Source organism: Balaenoptera acutorostrata, chromosome 5 (assembly GCF_949987535.1).
Source record: "Balaenoptera acutorostrata chromosome 5, mBalAcu1.1, whole genome shotgun sequence".
NCBI lineage: Eukaryota > Metazoa > Chordata > Mammalia > Artiodactyla > Balaenopteridae > Balaenoptera > Balaenoptera acutorostrata.
In genome coordinates, this window is record NC_080068.1 from 73,385,052 (window position 1) to 73,406,368 (window position 21,317).

The 21,317-nt window shown below is 33.4% G+C and overlaps 1 protein-coding gene across 3 annotated transcripts in view; it reads left to right on the plus strand.

Moving 5' to 3' along the window:
• The window catches only part of GABRA2 (gamma-aminobutyric acid type A receptor subunit alpha2), a 119,492-nt gene extending 98,476 nt beyond the window's left edge, over positions 1-21,016 (plus strand). For 2 of the 3 annotated variants that reach the window (XM_007180743.2, XM_007180744.3), the window contains 2 exons: positions 7,487-7,689; positions 17,370-21,016. In XM_007180743.2, coding sequence (XP_007180805.2) covers positions 7,487-7,689; positions 17,370-17,666 — 500 coding nt within the window. In that variant the 3' untranslated portion in view covers positions 17,667-21,016. Of the gene's footprint in view, positions 1-7,486; positions 7,690-13,213; positions 13,394-17,369 lie in introns of all 3 variants that reach the window. The other variant, XM_028166136.2, reaches the window with a different exon arrangement.
• Positions 21,017-21,317: the final 301 nt, after the last annotated feature.

A 21,317-nucleotide genomic window follows, 5' to 3' on the forward strand; every position in this document is an offset into this window, starting at 1 on the left:
TTCATATTGAAATTGCTATAACGTTTTATTGGCTTGAATGACTAGACTCAAATCTAATTTTAAGCTAGCAGTATAGACTTAGAATCATAGTTAAATTTATAGTTTGCCATAACTTGAACATGCATTTTTTGTAGATTTTCTTTAAGTTAGTCAACACTAATGTATCTATCAGTTGTTCCCAAGAATTCACACTTGAATTAGAAAAGATTAAAAGTCATTAAGTATCTCTTGTTTAAATCAAAAATTTTGTATTTTTTCTTATCACAGAAGCAAAGCAGGTTCACTCCAGGAAAAATTTTTAAAAATGACTTTCCTTCAATGTTAATTCCCCAAAGTAACTAATATTATTGTCTTAGATTGTATCCTTAGAGATTTTGTCCTTTTATGTTTACCTGATAAAATACCAAAAAAAGTAAAACAATGAAAAATCAGTCCCAAGTCCAGTTCTGTTTCATCATTCCAAACCATGTGCTATCTTCTCCCCTAAAGTTACCAAAGTGGTAACTTAAGATGAGTGTCTTTTCTGATTTTTTTTTTTACTAAGTTCATGCAGTATATCTATATTGATGCACAAATTCATTTGTGTATATTTTCATGAATCTTGAATCATGAAACATTTTTAAGCAAAATGTATTGTAGATTTTTTGCCATCAATGTATAGCCCAACTTTATTCTTTTCAATATTGTATTGGTATTACTAATGTAGGTATTCAACAATTTATTAAACTATTTCCCAAATACTGACTGTGCCACTTTTGCCACTTTCTTACTTTTATAAGCAGTGTTCATGTAAAGGGCCTTGTGTATCATTTACCTTTAAATATTTTTCTGCTATCATTTAAGTAAAGCAGATTTCTGATAGACGTAATAGTAATAACAATGAAAAAGAGAAGTAAAATAAGTAACATTTAATAAATTCCTACAATGTTCCAGGCTTTGTGGTAAATGCATACTTAACCTTCACAACATTCTTCTGAAGTAGATATAGTCTAAAATTCTATTTTGAAGATGAACATAATGAGAATAGTTGAGAAACTTGCTCAAAATCACACAGGCAGCAAGTAATGGAGCCAGAATTCAAACCCAAGCCATCTGATGATAAGGCCTTCTGAGGAAATATCTATACTGTTATCCAGTATTTAATACTGCCCTGGCTTATCTAGAAAGATAACTCCTAGGTCTCAGGGTAGACCCTCAAAATGTTAGAAGTGACATTACCAAAAACTATGGAGTAAGAAATACTAAAATCCCACATCTTCATAAAAGCAATAAGAAACTGGTAAAACTGTTAAAATCAGCTTTTTCAGAACTTTGGAAACTAGCCAACAGCTTGCAACCCTGAGTACATGTATTCAAGAAAAATGGTAGAATCTTGGTAGAGAATAGTAATCTTTATGGTGTTGCAACTTACACTAGTCCTATACCCACTCCCTACCTAAGTGGTAGTCTTGAAAATAAAGCCTGAATTCCTGGTACCAGAAGGAGGAAAATGGAGCTCATCCAAAAAGAATTATCATTACTTCATCTGTATGATGCCTCCCTGGAAGATCTTCTCAAAAAGCTTGTTTTTATTTCACTTGACTCAGAATTCCCCCAGTGCCAAAGCTACCACCTGAAGGATGCATACTGAAAGCATTTCCAGGCAAATACTTTAGCTGCTTCTGCCTGAGGCAGTGGATAACATCTGGGGCAAACAGTGGGCTAACCAAAAGGTTTGAGAGGAAAAGCTGGTAAATGAATTGTACATAAGTGATTTGAAAAGCACTGACATATTTCCTGGAATCTAGAAGGCCACATGCATACATAGAGCTATGTGAATACACAAAAAAAGACTGAGAAAGCCCAAAGCTCTCCCCTCTTGTTGACCTTGAGCCTCTACACAAGCAGGAAGTGGATGAGAAGGCAGAGTTGTAAACTGCCTGGTTGAATGATGAAGACATATCCCAACCTGCACACAGAATCACTGGACAAAGACTGAGAGATTTTTTTGGTTTCAAGTGTTTCAGAAAAACTCTATGCAATCATTAGATGACTCCTAAGCTAAGAAAACAGAGACTTAACGGTCCCAAATGAAAAGAATACAGACTTTACAGAGTTAGTTAAGAAAAGTCACTAAACAAACAAAGACAATAAATACAACAAGCAGTAATTGACAAAAGACCCTGGAGAGGGCAAGAATATGATTTCCAGAATTGCCACATTGCAGTATTCAAAAAGTCCAGTTTACAATAAAAATATAAGTTCCGCAAATTAAAAAAAAAAGTATAGCCCATTTACCAAAAAAAAAAAGATTCATTAGAAACTATACCTAAGGAAGCCCAGATGTTGGGCTAAGTAGACAAAGACTTTAAATAAGCTACATTAGTTAAAATAGAAGAGCTAAAGGAAACCATGTCTAAAGAATGAAAGAAGAGTATAATAATGATGTCTCACCAGAGAATATCAAATCAATAGATAGAAATTATAAAAAGTAAACAAGTAGAAATTCTGTAATTCAAAAGTACCATAACTGAAAATAAAAATTTACTAGAAGAGCTTAACATTAGATTTAAGCAGTCAGAAGAAGGAATCAATGAATTCAGAGATAGGTCAATTAAGATTCTTAAGTATGAGGAACAGAAAGGAAAAAAAATGAGGAAAAATAATCAGTGCCCAAGACACTTGAGGCATATTATCAAGCATGTCAGTATATGTATAATGGTAGTCACAGAAGGAAAGGAGAGAGATAAAGGTTTTAAAAATATTCGAAGAAATAGTGGCCAAAAACTTTCAAATTTAATGAAAAACACAAATCAACACATTCAAGAAGCTCAGTAAACCAGTAATAGAATAAATTTAAAGAGACCCACGAATACATACATCAGAATCAAACTGGAAAAAAAGAGAATCTTGAAACCATTTAGAGAAAAGGGATGCCTCATGTAAAGAGAACTCTCAATATGATTAACAGCTAACAAATCATCAGAAAGCATGGAGGCCGGGAGACCGTAGGATATCATATTCAAAATGTCAAAAGAAAAAGATTCTCAAAGATTTTATATATTTGTTCCTTTGTTCTCAAAGGAACAAATATATAAAATACCTATAGAGAATAAATAGAAAATGGCAGAAGTAACTTTTCTCTTATTAGAAATTATGTTATATGTGAAGAGATTAAATCCATCAGTTAAAATGCAGAAATTGGCTGAATGGATAAAAAACAAAAAATAAAACATGATCCTACTATATGCTGTCTACAAGAAACTAACGTTAAATTCAAAGATACAAATAAGGGTAAAATAAAAGGATGGAAATAGTATATAACCAAAAAAAGAGCTTGATTGTCCACACTGATAACAGACAAAATGGATTTTGAAACAATAAACTTTCCCAGAGGCAAATAAGAATATAAAATAATGATAAAAGAGTCAATCAAGAAGTTATAACAGTTATAAATATATATGCACCCAACAAAAAAGCCTAAAAATACATGACTATAAATTGACAAAATTGAAGGGAGAAATTAACAGTCCAAAAATAATAGTTGAAGAGTTCAATGCCCCACTTTCAATAGTGGCTAGAACTAGAAGATAGAAGACTTGAATGTCAGTATAAGACAGCCATATCTAGCAGACATCTATAGAATACTCCACCCAAAAAAGCAGAATGTACATTCTTCTTAAATGTACATGGAACATTCTTCAGGAAGACAATGCATTAGTCCACAAACAACTCTCAATAAATTTAAAGATTGAAATCATACAATGCATGTTCTCTGGCCACAATGGAATGAAATTAGAAATCAATAATAGATAAAAATTTGAAAATTTACAAATATGTAGAAATTAAATAAGAAACTTCTAAATAACCATTGGGTCAAAGAAGAAATCACAAGAGATAGTATAAAATACTTTAGAATGAATGGAAATGAAAATACAACATACCATAACTTGTGGGATACAACAAAGGCATTTCTCAAAGAGAATTTTATGGTTGTAAACATCTACATTATTTTTTTTAGATCTCAAACTAATATCCTGACTTTCCACCTTAAAAACTAAAAGAAAAAAAGTGCATATGCAACCCAAAGCAAGAAGGGGGGAATTAATAAAAATTAGAACAGAGATAAATGGAATAGAGAATATAAATAACAATAGAGAAAATCAACATAGAACCATAAGTTGGTTTTTAAAAATGTCAACAAAATTGTCAAGTCTTTAGTTAGACTGATCAAGAAAAAAAAGAGAGAAGACTCAAAATTTTAAAATCAGGAAATAAGAGGGCACATTACAACTGACCTTGTAGAAATAAAAAGAATTATAAGGGAATCTGTGAACAACTGTATGCCAAAAAATTATATAACCTGGACGAATTCCTCAAATCAGAAAGTTACCAAAGCTGACTGAAGAGTCTGAATAAATCTATAACAAGTAAAGCCATGAAGTGGGTAATCAAAAAAATCAATAAAAGCCTGAGGCCGATGGCTTTCCTGGTTAATTCTACCAAATATTGAAAGAATTAACACCATTCTTTCTCAAACTCTTTGAAAAAATAGATGAGGGAACTTCTTGACTCGTTCTATGAAGCCATTTTGCCAAGATACCAAAACCAGACAAAGAAATCACAAGGGAAATAAAAAACCCTGCAGATCAACATCCCTTATGAATAAAGATGTTAATGTCCTCAACAAGAAACTAACAAACTGAAACCAGCCACATATAAAAAGGATTGCACACTGTGACCAAGTAGAATTTACCTCAGGAATGTAAGGTTGGTTCAACACACAAAAAGCAATCAATGTAATACCAAACATATTTATGAAATATGAAAAAACACAAAATCATCTCAGTAGATTCTGAAAAACAAAATGAAACATCTTTCATGATAAAAACAGTCAACAAACTGGCACTAGAAAAGGACTTTTTTAACCCAACAAAGAGGATCAAAGAAAAGCCCACAGCTAACATCACACTTAGAGGTGAAAGATTAAAAGTCTTTGCTCTAACATCAGGAACAAGACAAGGATGTCTGCTTTCACTAATTCTATTCAACATCATACTTCAGGCTTTAGTTAGGGCAGTTAGGCAAGAAAAACAAATAAAAGGCATCCAATTTGGAAAGGAAGAAGTAAAACTCTATTTGCAGATCACATGATCACATGTTCTTATACATAGAAAACTTTTATTAAACCACATAAAAACTCTTAGAGCTAATACATTCAGCAAAGTTTCAGGGTACAAGCTCAACATTAAAAAAATCAGTTTTTTTTTGTATACACTAGCAATGAACAATCTGAAAAGGAAATTAAGAAGAAGCCATTTTTATTTATGTAACAGCCAAATGAATAAAATGCCTATAAATAAATTTAAGTTTAAAGATGAAAAACTTGTATACTGAGAACTATAAAATGTTGCTGAAGGAAATTAAAGTTCTAAATAAATGGAGATGATATATGTATATGTGATTAAAATAGATAGATATGTATCCCATATTTGGGAATTGGAAGACTTAATGTAGTTAAGATGGTAATACTTGCCCAAACAAGGGATTCAATGCAATACCTATCAAAACTCCAATGCCCATTTTTGAAAAAATGAGCAACTGACCATAAAATCATAGGAAAGTGTAAGGGACCCTGAAAAGCTAAAACAATCTTAAAAAAGAATAAGAAATTTGGAGAACTGCTTCCCAATTTCAGCACTTACTCTAAAGCTATAAGTTATCAAAACTGTGAAATTTGCATAAGGACAGACATGTAGATTAATGGAATAGAATTGAAAGTCCAGAGTAAACCCATATATCTATGATCAATTGATTTCATCAAAAGTGCTAAGATCATTTAATGGGGAAAGAAAAGTCTTTTCAGCAAATGTTGCTGGGCCCACTGGCTGTCCACATGCGAAAGAATGAATTTGGACATCTACCATACACAAAAATCACCTCAAAAAGGACCAAAGACCTAAATGTAAGAACTAAAACTATAAAACTCAAAAGAAAATATAGGCCTAAATCTTTATGACCTCAGATTAGGCAACAGTCTCTTAGATATCTGTAATCCCTATTAAAGAGGATGTCAATTGCTCCACATCCTCTTCAATGCCAGGATAGTATCAATCTTTTAAAGTTTTGCTAACATTTTGCTGATAATATTGTTTTAAAAAGGTATCTCATTATTGCTTTTTTTTTCTTGACTGCTGGTGAAGTTAAATATATTTTCATATATTGATTCGTCATTTGCATTGCCATGTATATATATATGTGTGTGTGTGTGTGTGTACAGGTGGATATGGTTGTGTTCGTGGGTATGTGTGGGTGTATCTGGCTTGTATTCTATTTAATTATTCTCCTCTACCAAATTCTCGAAAGAAGACACCATCTAAAACCTTTCACAGTTTGATGCATGCAAACACAATGTATTTCTGTAAATGTGTTTTTTAATATTGACTCGGCAGCAGGTGAGCTAAATTTATTTTTCTACCTTTTATTCCTACTACTACCATCATATTCCCAGATGCATTCACTCATGATTAAATAGAATTATTGCTATTTTGAACTGCTAACTCTATGGTAAGTGAGAAAAAAGGCTGTTTTATTTATCCTAAGGGAAAGTAAAAAATAAAATATAAAAAATTTCAGTATATGAATGAACATTTCTTTAACATTTCAATTGTCTTTTAATTTAATGTATCCCCTATGTACATAACTAATCCTCTCTTGAATCTCTGATAAAACAGATGATTGTAGACATTTTGACTGCTGATACTGTGACTGGCTTCTGAGTTATTGCTTTCTTTTTACTTAACCATTGTGACTTCCCTGACTATAGGCAGAAAAGCTTTATAATGCAAGGAACGAAATTATTTTTTAAACCAACAAAGGTATAAAATATACCTTTTTAGTGATTTAAATTTTATAAGGTTTGGGATTTAGATGCTTGTTTTATTTTCTGCAGATTCTAAGCTTCATTATGAAAGAAATTATGTCCTCACAATGCTAGGCAATCCAGAATTAATTTCATACTTAGGTAGCTATACTTAGAATCAAGAACTTCTTAATCATAGTTCTATTGTGACTACTAGTGTGGATGATTGGTCGTCTGCTTAGAATGATTCAAATAAATGATGAACAAATTAATGTGAGGCTTTGTGAAAGATTTTTTTAAAAATTAATGTTAATGGACAATGGGTCAATATCAAGTCCTTCTTTCCTTATAGGAAATTCGACTTCAGTTTCACCAGTCTTTCTAACCTCAATGGTATTTAAGAGAAAAAGGAGATTCACACAAACAAAAATGAAAAATGAAAGCACTTCAGAGTCATCACTTCAAAAAGTATAATAACCATTTACGATAATTAACTTTGCACTGTTTTCTTTCTGAAGATTTTTCTTTGGTTTTTTAGTGGCTAGAAGTGGCACTGAAAGTACCTTTGGGGGAAAAAAAAAAAAAGTATTTCCAATGCTGTCCTGCTGGTATTTGTTGATGTTTTTGCTTCCTATCTTTCTGCAGGAGTAACAACTGTTCTCACAATGACCACTCTAAGCATCAGTGCTCGGAATTCTCTCCCCAAAGTGGCTTATGCAACTGCCATGGACTGGTTTATTGCTGTTTGTTATGCATTTGTGTTCTCTGCCCTAATTGAATTTGCAACTGTTAATTACTTCACCAAAAGAGGATGGGCTTGGGATGGAAAGAGTGTAGTAAATGACAAGGTAAGTGAGAACTTCCTTCTCACCGTGATTAAGAGAATCCCCCAACAGATTTAGCTTGCAACAGACACTGTTCCTCAAAACTGACATTAAGAACATTCAAACATAAAAGATTTCTTTCAAAGTACGCTCTTGCCTGAAATCCTTTAGGAGTGCTGGTAGTATTACTTCTGTTAAAACCACTTCCTAGCATCTTTTGAGCTCTGTGTGTCAGGCACTGTGCTAAGTTTTTTATATATGTTCTCTCGTGTAATCTTTACAACTTTATAACTAGGGTTTCTTTTTAATTCTCCTTTTTTTCTGATGAAGAAGCTATGGATGGCTTAGTGAACTTATTTACTTGCTCAAGCTCACACAAGTTAATAAGTATACTTAAACCCAGATCTGTCTGACCATTAAATTCATGCTCTTAACCACGCTGGGTTATAGGAAAAAGATTTGGAAAAGAAAAGTGGGCATTAACTTTACCAGTTATAGAATTTCAGGCCCTATCAAGTGGGCTGAGTTACTCTTCACCTATCCCCATCTCTGTTGCTTGGATGTAAAAGACTGGCAGCATCGTAATCTCTCCCATGTTGTATGGAACAAGTAACTAGGTAGGAATGCCTAGACATTTTAAGTTGCTCCTGCAGTCTATAAGAGAAAAAGTATTTGTTTTGAAGATTAACTTCTTTGGTAATTATTTCAGGTGTCTACTTTTAGGTTTCAAGTACTGAAGGAAGTGGGAGTTTTGTGCATTGATAAATAGCCGTTTCCTTTCTCAGTCTATAGATTATTATTCATCTATCTTATGAGGAGGCTTTGTATATATCACAATGAGATAGAAAGTAGTCTTAATAATAGTAAAATTTCTACTTGGAGGGCTCCTTTATAATAAAATGTCTACCTGAATACCCTTCCATTAAATTTGGAATAATATACTTGCTGATTTTCCTTTCCAGTTATTTGAATACAAATTTTTTTTTCAAATTTCTATGACAATATTGCAGTTAAAGTGTACAAACAGCTGATGTTATAGTTTAAAAGTCTTGCTCTTTTTCCCTAATTTTGTAAATTGTAAAAGTTCTCATAAGAGTGCTGGTTTATTTCATTTTATAAGCTATGTTTTGTATGCTAATAGCCAATGAGTAAATATTAAAGGGAATCTGATTGATTTTCCATGCTTAACTTCTAGGTTATTTTACCATTTCCATTGCATTTTACTGTTGATTGATGTTTTCATTCCCCATAAAATATACTGTTTTTCCATTGCTATCTATGCAATTACTTCTTTTTATATTAGTTACACATGCACTTTCATACTAACTTTTTTTGAAGATAAAATGCTTTGTAAATATGTCACAAAAGATAAATAGTGGTTTGTAGTGTAAATGCCCTGTGTAGAAATATACTGATATATTATTTTTAATGCAATGAGGGTGTCAATCAAATTGATATTGTGATTTGGCATATCAAATAATATGCCTCCTCAACCCCTGAACCTGGAAAAGAGACGTACCTATAAATGTGAAAAACACATTCTTGATAATGCATTCTAAAAGCAGTAACCTACTACTAATGAATACTGGATTTAACTCTACCCACATAGCAGATCACACATAGTGAAACTAAATCTAGGTTGAAATCATTTATGTTCCAACCTAATTTGCAGGAAAACAACTAACAAATTTGTATTATTTCAGTAATAAGTGGTTCAAGTTCAGTGGATAAGTTAAAGGGAACATTATATCAGGCACCTTGCTTGTTCTTAATCACTTTTCCACAGCTAGAGTGCCAAGCACAGTGCCAGTCACTTAGTAGGCACTTCAGAAAGTTTCATTGAATAAAAGAATAAATACGTTTCTGATATTAAATCTGGCAATGTAATACCAATGAGAAGACTTTGCCTTCATGGAAAGTCTTTTAAAACTTTACAGTGGTGAATTTATCAATGGGTATTCAATCCATTTTCATGATTGAAATGAATCTGGGGAGGTGTTTCCTAAACCTACCTTGGAAATAACCAGGTCCTTAGAACTAAAAGGCAATCTAGTATAGTGCCCCAAACTAGTACATCTGCCTAAAAAAAATATTTCAGTGCAATTTACCTCTGCTTTAGTTATCCTTAGATTTAATTAAGTGGAGAACAATAATTTTCCTGAAATACAAAGTTTTTATCCATCGGCCAAATTGGCATCCTTTCAGTTTAACCAGACTGGAGGAAGTCCTCTTTTTTGAAGTTAGTAAGCATGAGTAAATGCACTTAAATTATCTGTCAATCCAAAGAGTATATAAAAAGTTATTAAAGGTTTGTTAACTGGCAAGTATTAATTTGTCTCATAAGAATAATCACTCAGAGATTCATATTAATATTTTATGTTTGAAAGAAAGAGATATGTATTTAACATACAGTTTTCATGTAGATTGTGCTCTGTTGATCTTTAAAGTTAGTTTTTGAAAATAAATAAATAAATCCACTCACTTCATATTCAAGACACATTTGAGCCCTCTATTAGAAGACAAAGCTTACCTTGCTCTGTGATCTTGCACAAGTTGGTACACTATACCTTTAGCCTCAGGTGTGAAATTAGTCAACAAAATTTTATCATTCTAAAAATGTAGTGGTGGATCAAATAATCCAACTTTAAATATTTATGCCCTTCCATATAAGAAAATATCTACTTATGCAACCTCCCAAGTTCTTCTGGAACCTTCTCTTACACCCAGTGTTCTTCCACTTCCTCAAGACTAATTCTTCCACCCCATCTCTTGATTCTTTTCTTCTTGTTCCTTTTTCAATCTTGAAGCATCAGTTATTTTCTTCTCTTACTTCTTCAAAGCTATCTTCTCCTTTTCAACTGTCTCCTTGCTTTACATTTCTGAAGATGCTTAATATGTTTAATTTACCATAAAGGCAAAACCAAAACTCTCTCCAGATTGTATGTCACCCATTCCCCCATTATCAGATTCCACCCTCTTTTCCTCCATTCAAGCTTTTTGAAAACATTGCTTATAATGTGTATGTTCTCACTTCTAGTTTAATTCTCAGCTCACTGTAATTCTTTCCATTCATTGTCCTGTAACTGAAGGACAGCAATGACCTCTACATTTTCAGATAAGATAATTTTCCATTTTTCTTAAGGGATCCCCACTGAACCCATTGAATACTGTTATACTCCAAGATTCCATTTCAGGCCCAAGTCAGCAACTTTTTCTCTTCTGTTAGGCCTTTAAAACAACTTTTTCTCTTCTGTTAGGCCTTTAAAACAGCTACCACTATTCATTCTGTTCTTTAAGATTCTTTGCCTGAGTTCAGAGTAGATCCAATCTCCATAGCATCTGCTGTTGTTTATCCCCAAAGATAGTCATTTAAATTTATTTTATGTTTTTGTTTTTACTATTCATATGTGATTCTCACTTTAAGGATTTTACTGACCATACTTATAGGAATGTCAGCAACACTAAGCACACTGTTCGTTATTTATTATATCCAAATAGGTAAAACCTACTCATCTTCAGCACATATACCAATCCTCAGGAACTTTCTGAACACTTGCTCCCCACACCGCTGAATAATTAGCTCACTTTATAAGTGTGTACAGTATCCTGCTCTTTTGCATTTAATTCTTTATCACAGTTTGTAATTGCACACTTATATCCCACCTCCTTCACTGACCATGATTAACAATGACCATGTTTATTTTAATAAATCATTTATCCTTGTCCCTTCGTACAGGGCCTAGTATATATTAGTTGCTCAATAAATATGGTATGAATTAATGAAGTATAACCAAATCACAACTACAGCCAACACCTTTATCTTACCTTCCACAGTTATTGTCTACAGCTATACTCCATACCTTTCTTTTAACTTGCAAGCTCATATATCCAACCTGTTCCCTAGGCATTTCTACATGAATATGACATTTCAGTCTTTACATATCTCTTTTAAAAGGTGAAAGAAACAACAAACAAACAAAAAATCTCCTAAATGCCTATTTTTTTTTTCATATGTACCTCAGTTCATGGCAAAACCTAATCTCAGAAACCAACAAATTGGAAGTTACCCTTAAGACCTAATCAGTCATTGAATGGTGTCCATTCTCCTACCTATATGTCATAGACCATGCCCTTGCCATCTCTCATTATTTTGAGACTCTTTATTCCTCATTACCTCTAAATCATGTCTCCCTTTAATCCATCCTCTACAGTAGTGCCAGAGTTATCTTTCTAAAACAGAAATCTGTTCATTTAATTTTTCAGCTCTTTAATGAATTTTTGAAAGCAATTCTTCAAGCAGCTCAGCTAATATGGTCCAAATATATAGCCTTCTCATATATTTGTTTACATGATGAATAATAAGAAATTTTTTGTGTGTGTTATTTATTGTGCACTTACTACTGTGTGCCTGGGAATATCTCCATGTTAGAAATGAGGAAATATAAGATTGGTCAAGTAAAGTTACTTGCTCAGGATCACACATCTAATAAGTGGTGAATCCAAGATTGAACACAAATCTAAAGTCCATGCTCATATGCTTCCTCTAGCCATTAAAAACATCTCCCAATTCCATGCCCCTACACATCTCCATGGCATTAGATGTGTTCATCCCTCTTGCTAAAATGCCCTCTCCTTTCTTTTCTAACTGATGAACTACTTATTCCTTCAAATCTATCCAATTGTATCTAATTGCCATCCCCCCACTATCTTTCTACAGTACCTGGCATGAATTTCTTTTATGTAACCTCATTAAATTATACTTTTATTATAAACAAATCTGTTTCTAACAGTAGGTTACCTGATCTAAGAGGATAATAGTTTTGTCTTATTCATTATTTCTCTGCCAATACCTGACATAGCATTTAGCACATAGTTTATTTGAATTAAATTTTTAAAAATACATTTTGTCTCTTGAGATTGTTTTTATTTCTAAATCTGAGTCAGTGGTTCTACACTGGCCAAGAAAAGCATATTCTCTGGAAATACACTATATATTAAATTACTTGAAATATAGGCATAGCACCATAATATCCAAACTAACATGAAATGTGCCATTGTTTTGTGATTCACTCCATGCAATTCATAGAAAACATCGTATTTCAAGTGTTTTTATTCATTTATACGCATTTTTAAACATCATGCCTTGTTCCAAAAGCATTTCAGGCAGTTTACCAAAAGAATGCATGTACTTAAATTATTATAATAAGATATAAATAGAAGTAGAAAATCAGGATGAAGGAAAATAGACTGCAAATATGTCCACCATTTGGGCCAGAACATTAACTGTAGTTTATAGCTAGAGTATGCTGAGATTCAAATCTTGAGCTTCTTGGTTATGAGAGTAAACCATGGGGGAAACTTATCTTTCTTTAACCAAAAAATGGATGTATAAATTTCCTCAGAAAGAACGATTGTCCTATGCTAAAAATCTCTTTTTTAAACAATATCATATGGGTTTTATATTAGGGAAAGTTGGGTGCTATTGCAAGTAATGTCAACATTTTCCCAATAAAAGCAGTAATGAATTTCATATTGGTGTTTCTTGTAGTCCCCTTCAATAAAAGCTGAAGGCATTACATTAATATACAACTCAGTGAAGGCAATTCTTCAAGGAGCTAAGCTAATATGGTCCAAGTATATAGCTTTCTCATGGCCCAGTTTAATCCAAGGAAAGACTTTAGAGTACTTAGAGAAGTGGATGGACTGTATAACCTTCAAACAATCTTCTGTAAGTATCACTTTTCTCAGTCAGGATGGTTAGCAGACAGTTAACAATAGCATTATCTGACAAGGGAGCATGTTGTTGTTTTACAAGTAATGGGCTTTCTAGTAGCCACAATGACTGTAAAAAAGCAACATGGTATGTAGAAAGAGCATAAATTTGCCACTTTGTAAACCTGGGGTTTTCTCCAAAGACTGTTGTATTTAGTGTTGTATTTATGAGAGCTCAATTTCCTTATTCTGTCTCTGAGATTCTTTCTAACTCTGAAACTATGTGATTGTTATTTTCATTTATATGCTAGGTCACTTCACTACTAGGTGTCTACATTTTAGCTAGAGCATTTGCTCAATTTACTAACACTTCATTTTATCTAATACTCCAAGAAAGCCAAAACTGGTTTGCCACGATGGTGTAAGATGTTTTGATTTCTTTAATCAGGAATTTTCCAGACTTAAAATTTTAATTATATATTTGGACACTATAATAAAGTAATAACCTCAGAATATTCTGATTCTTATAAAACATCATTTAAAAAACAGAAAGTTTAATTAGTATGGGTTATATTCCCTTTTCATTCCACTTAAGTAACAGCATCCACTGATTCTAAAGCAGCATAATTTATTTTTTTTCCCCAGATAATGTATAAAAATAAATCATTTGCTGTTTTAGTGTATAGTCATATTTTCCCACTTCCCTCTTATATGTCTCAATCACAAGTGAAACAGTTTCCACAAACGTGAAAATTCCGCAGCACTGTTTTTCAGTTGAGCTTATTTTATTATTTCCCAGTCTCCTACATCTATAGATGGTGAAATTGAGGACTTTCAGGATAATTACATAACAGAATTGCAGAATACACTATTAGAATCTATTTCTATTAATCTAATAAATGGTTATTGTATTCTATAAAATACATTATATGCTTATATACATTATATATACCTATATACGTATATTATCACAGTAATCATTCTAGTAGATGTCATTCATTTATCATGAAGCAAACATTTTTTGAGCCTGCCCTGTGCCAGGAACTTTGCTAGGAATTCTGCATTGCCCAATCTCTGCAATTCGATATTGCAGTTTAAGAGATGTTTAGGTATAATTGAAATAATAATAATATAAACACTATATGTCAGAACTTTATGGGTTAAAAAGTCCTTTTAGAAGGTTGACCTAGTAATATAAACTTCAATTGGAAAATCTTGAGAAAAAGATATTCACAAGCTTCCTCAGAGGTAAAGTCACGAGGCATGCTGTTTAAAGCAGAGGTTTGGAAGTCACACACATTTGAGTTTGTGTGCTTTTTTAGCCACTTAGTAGACAGGAGACCTGGTCATGTCACAAAACCGCTTTAGCTTCTGTTTCTGATTTTGTAACTTGGGGTTACAACATAGAACTTACTTCTTATCCAGTAGTGAATTTTGTCACCAACGACACCCTTAGGCTTAACACTCAACCTGACACATCCTAGGGCTCACAAGGTGTTAGTTATCATTGCTACCAGTTATATGCTTGAGGATTACCCTCCATGTGTAACATGGGAAAAGCTGTTTTATAGCTTTCATAAAGCTACAAATGGTAATCCCTCACCCCTTTTCCTCTTATGCTCCAGTCAGGTCTGGAAGAATGCCTTATCAGCAAGGGAAACAGGTGAGGGAGAGACCCAGTGCCAGTGAAGGACAGGAAATGTGGGCCTGTTTACAGATCCTCCTGGGCTTTCAGAGGCCCTTTGTTATCTTATTTTACTTGGACATTTTGAGAATTCTTATTCAAAATACTGATACTTGAAATTCTGTCCTAGGTCAATTGGTCCTATAAATCTGTTGATTTACACTATTCACTATTTTGGATAATTCATTGCTGGCTCAAATTTGTTTGCATTTAGATAACTAGCAATGAGTGTGTATTAGTACAGAAGTGCAGTTAAATAGTTTTCCAGGTTTCATTAAATATTATTATTTAATGTTGAGTAAATATTTTCAGGTTTCATTAATTTGGCTACATATTACGTGCTTACCTCATGGAAGGAATCATGCTAAGGTTATAATGGTGAACAAGACAGAAATAGCACCAGCCTTCATTGAACTTAGATTCTAATAGGAAAGGAAGATGTCAGTCAAATAATCACACAACTAAAGAAAAAAATTTACTCATTTTGAAAAATGACATGATGGAAGTAAACTGGGTGCTCTAAAAGGGTATAGATGGGGAGCCAGGATGACATTAGATAGAGTGGTTAGGAAGTACTTTCTGAGGAAATGACACTTCATGAGAGGGTATTGATCACGTGGAAAATGGGATGGAGGGAAGCCATTCCAGGATGAGGAAGTGAAACCACTAGGTGGCATTTCAGGGGACTCCGAGCTCTGGTTCTTTATGTCTCAGTGCAGAAAGAATTAAGTGAGAGACAAAGAGATGGATAAGAAGTGATGTATTAGAATAGGATGCTTGTGAGGCTTACAAGTAGGCAGGCCAGAGGGCGCTGTGCCCCGAGAACTTAGCGGGCGAGAACTTAGCGGGCTACAGTTTTATAATCAAAGGAACAGTGGGAGGGGGAAAAAAACCCCTTCTTCCTCATTCTTGAGTAGGTGTCATGCTTCCATCATCAATTCCTCCTCCATGTCAGGCAGGGGAGTTTTCTTGTCCCTACATGGTCAAGCTGGGACTGTCATGCCTCAGTGGAAATGAGCAAAAAGGCGGTAACTTATGCTAAAAATGTGAAATCATCTCAGGTTTTAGTATGTCACCTTTCCTTATATTTTTGTTTTTAGTGTGCATATAGGAACGTGTCCTAGGAAACATTAACTTACTGAGCTCACTGGGCAGGATGTGGGTCTCATGCCACCATTGTTTTATAGTTTTGGGGCATGTCTCATGCTTCTGTTTCATGGTTTTGTTGCTAAGCAAGCCTGCTTGGTTTTGTGGCTAAGCAAACCTGCTTTCTAGAGTGTTCATTAACTTACAGGAGTCTCCCATACTTTTTTCTTTACTTACAGTCCCCTAGTGGGATTAACTATTTAATTACCTACTTTGTCCCTTTACTCTGGCCCTATCAGAAGTAGCATAGCCAAAGGCATCAAACAAAGAAGTCCTCCAAATGCAAGTTATTTCAGTGAGACTGGTATATAATGAACAAAAAAAGACACCATGGCAGGAAGTGTTGATTTTATTCTAAGTTCTATGAGATGGTATTTAAGAGATTTAAGCAGACAGGTGACCCCATCCAATTTATGTCTTTAAAAAGTCCCCATGGGGGTTGTAGTTTGACTAATGATTGGATGAGGTCAAGCCAAGTGGAAGAGTACAAAGGAATGCTGCTTGATCCAGGCAGGAGAAAACTGTGACCCAGACTAAAGTGGGTGAGAACTGAACTGGGAAGTATAAGGAGAAACATGTTGTGGATGAGCTAGGCAGAAATCCAAAAGTTTGTATTTCATCTTCCTTCTATGTTCTTAGTATTTATTACACTAACATCTGTATATGGATACAATTTCCTACCATCTGAGTAAAACATTACTGTATGATTTTGACATGAAGGGGAGAAATCCTGTTATCAAGTTAAAGAAATTAAATTATTAATTCAAAATTTGAGATAATTCACTGTAGATGATCATTCCTCATGTTAAATTATGTCTTCATTTCATTTATTCATTCACACATTCATTCAACAAATATTTGAGTGACTTGTAAGAGTCAAAAATGTGTCATTTGTTAAAGTTGTATTTTTGATTGTCAGTGTTCCATGTAAACAACAAGAAAATGGTTCTCCAGGAAAATGATATCATTGATTTACTCTGGAGGTTTCCTCTCCCTAATGGTTTTAGGACTTAATAAACTACACTTATTTCCCTAAATTCCTTCTTTCTAATGGATAATGATGCTTGTCAAGATACTTTTCTTCAGAATTTGAACTGGAGTTTGGAAAATGTTAAGAAGCAGTCTCAACCCACATTCTGTTAATTCTTGTATTTTTCAATAGAAAAAAGAAAAAGCCTCTGTCATGATACAGAACAATGCTTATGCAGTGGCAGTTGCCAATTATGCCCCGAATCTTTCAAAAGACCCAGTTCTCTCCACCATCTCCAAGAGTGCAACCACGCCAGAACCCAACAAGAAGCCGGAAAACAAGCCAGCCGAAGCCAAGAAAACCTTCAACAGTGTTAGCAAAATTGACAGAATGTCTAGAATAGTTTTCCCAGTTTTGTTTGGTACATTTAATTTAGTTTACTGGGCTACATACTTAAACAGAGAACCTGTATTAGGGGTCAGTCCTTGAATCTAGACACGGGTTGTCTTTGGGATGTATAGCAACATTAAACTTGGTTTGTTTTGCCATGTACAGTCTGACTAATAACTGCTAATTTGTGAACCAACATGTACAGTATGTATATAGCAATATAGCTTATAGACCTCTAATAGAGACACGCATTTGCTAACTTGTGGTACTGCAGGCAGAAAGCACCCCATGCCCAAAAAGCCATTGCCTTTTTAAAAGATTTACCCTAGGAACTGGTTTAAAGTGGATTTCAGATGACCTGATTTATTTTCTCTTTTCCTAACAGCGATGAAAATGGAGATCCTACACCACATTTTATGGACCCTTTTGATTTAGGTCTTACATAGGAGTATTTTCTACTGTTGCCTAACTATAATGTAAGGTAACATTGTCGTTCCAAGATGAATTCTTCTAAATAACAGAACCTCATATCTGCAACATCAGTTCCCTTCCCGAGTGCTCAGAATCCCTGCTAGCATAATTGGAAGCTTAGTACACATCAGAAGAAAAGCTAGAGATTTGAAATCAGCTTTTAATTACTCTGTATAGTGTCTATAGCCATGTACATATTACAGCATGACAAATTCAAATAATTATGAGTCACCCCGACAGGATGTTCATTATGCCTAGAATTTAATAACCATTGGAATGTCATGGTCATCACATTTTTAGCATCAGAGTTTATTTGAAAGTAATAATTGAAATCCTACAGATTATTGTAATCATTGGAAACTACCTTAAATTAAACAAAAAGACAATAAATAGGTCTTACTCTTTCCAGTATGTGTTGTATTGAAATTGATCAGCTAAATTTTCTTGGTGCTGGAGACTGGAAGAAACATCCAGTTTGGCTGCTGTGGAGCAACATTCATACTGGATTAGAAAACTGTGCCAAAAACTCCCATCAATGAGAGTTCATAGGTGTCACAGAATATGTATAAGCACTTATACGATTCTCTCCTTTCCTGTTTACTGCAAATTCTGCCTTAAGGCTTCTTTTCATCAGGACTCAGAAGCCACTAATTACAAAGGAAAGGGCAGTTAATTGGCACATTTTTCTGTCTTGAAAGCAGCTCTTTCAGATAAGAATTAATGTAAATCTGCTTTTGTAAATTGCAACTTTAAATTTCTCTGACTCAAATTTGCAGCTTTGTATACCTGAAGAGGTTTTGGTAAGAGTTGAACATTTTTAAACTGAAACTTTAAAGCATCACCAACAGATTGCGGATTAGTTCACATGCACAGACATCACACACACACACACACACACACACACACACACGCACACACAATTAGCTCAATTAGGATACACACACAAACATGTAGCTAAATTAGAAACCAGAATTTTCAATTTTATATAATTACTAATTATTAATGAGTAAAATTCATTTTCCTTTCAGTATTTAAAAAATACTCTTTATGTCCCTGAAATATGTTAATAGAAATTAATAGTTGTGTATCATACCTAGATTCAACATTTTGGGCAAACTTAAAATCCTTTTGACTCACATATACATTAGCAGTTATTAGTTGACTTTTACTAATAGATACACCTATATGACGGTGTTTTTGTAGAAACGTAAGTAGTCAAATAGTGGCATTTCTTGCAGTTTTGTACAGTATTTCAGTATAGTGCATAAATAGGTATGTTCATAACATCAATAAAAGGAGTATCTTATGGAAATAAGCAAAATCACAACAAAAACTGCTATTTCTTTGCCTCATTTAAATTTTATTTTTTTTCATTTTCTTTGTTTCAGTGTGATTCTGTTATGTGCTTTGCATGACTGTATTAATACCAAGGTCACAAATGCATCTTATTAACAGAATTGGCGGTGAAGACAGCCTTGACATTAAAAATTCCCTCATGAAAAGTAATCCATAATCCTTAATAAAATAAATTTGTTACATGAGCCAATAAATGTATTTCTTTAATTCCCTTCCAATAGCATCTTCTTTGTCATCTAAATTGTTTTTTAAAGTGCACTTTATTCATACACTGGAATGGAAGATATCCTATTTTCTTACACATTTAAATATATCATAGCTCTTCTGGGCTGTTTAGGGAAGGGTGTGGTAGTCTAAGACAGTACACAATGCCTGAAGACAAGCAATAAAAAGTGCTTTGTATGGTATGTATTGTTAGACACTTTAAATATTGTTCTTATAAGTTCTGCATTTCCCCCTTAATGTGTGACTATACATTATAAATTTATAAATATGTACATATGTAAAAATATTTGTGAATAGCAGTTTCTGTAGGACAACAGAAAAGACTCATCTATACTTTTGGCAAAAGGCTGCACCTACATTGATGGTACCTGTTTTAATAAAATTTATGGTAGATTGGCCAGAAAAGTTATCATTATTGTTATTTTTATTTTTACTTTCAACTGTTAAAATCTAATTTGAGCCTAATGATATCCTGACGGTTGAGATATTCCAATAATGTGGATCAGGATTTTCTATTATTTCTCTTACTTTCGTGGAATTTTTTCTTACACACTTCTTAATCTTTTAAAATTTAGATAAATCTAAAGGAGCTTTTAGTCTTGCTGGAGAGAGGGAGGATGGTCCATGGAAAAGGATTTTAAATTATAGAAGCAGAGTCTTTACAATTATTCTCCCTTCTATAAATCATTTTAAAAACACAAAAAAGTGACATGGATTTATTAAAATAAGATTAATTTTTCAGGAAACATTTTTAATAAACTAACAATGGTCTCTTTGGCCCATAATATTATGACTATTTTATGCAGCTGTATATTGACATAAAGAGTTATGGTATGTACAAAATGTAGATAAATACATGTACATATATAGAGATATAATCTCATTATTGTATAGTTACTGCTCTGATTAAGCTCATATTTGTTCAACAAATATTTTTTACCTCCTACTATTAGCCATGCCATCTGGATGGTGTCACTACCACTCACATCACATCCACAGAATTCAGTTGAAAATCAAAGTGCATCTCATTCTTGTAAAGACTTTAAATAAAAGACCAAATGTAATATATAACTTAATTTAGCACTGAGAGTTGTTTATTGAGCTATGAGATCACGAGTGAGCTAAGATGGTGACTGTTTTGCTCTTTTCTTCTATTTATGTTTCTATTTGTTTGAATAGAAAATGGAACTAATATAGAACGATCTAATAATTGTTTTTTTAAACTTCAGCGATTTTTAAAGTGCCAATCTTCATGTTTAGCAATCTTTTCAGGGATCTCTCTATTTTGAATTTATCTCAGGTTTGGATAAATGATCCCCTTGAGCCACATTTCCAATTTTTTTGAATAGTTCATAGTTTGTTTAAAAAGAGCACAAAAGCTATTACTTCACTCACAGTTTTTGGTATATATACATATATATATATGTATATATATAAAGTTTTTATGATGTGGCTCTTTTCATATTGCTGGTTGAAGGACCTCAACTCTGCCATAATATCATAGGTTCTAAAAGGGCAGAGAAGCTCTATGGAGGCTATGGATATTGTACTTTGACACAGCCTGTCATCATTCCAATGGAAGGATAAGGGAAGTAGCTCAGGTCCACCTTCTGCAAAGTCACGGTTCTTCATTATCTATTAAGAATTTTTTTTCAAATGCTTCATACTTGTTGCCCTCAGACAATGCCTGTGAAACAT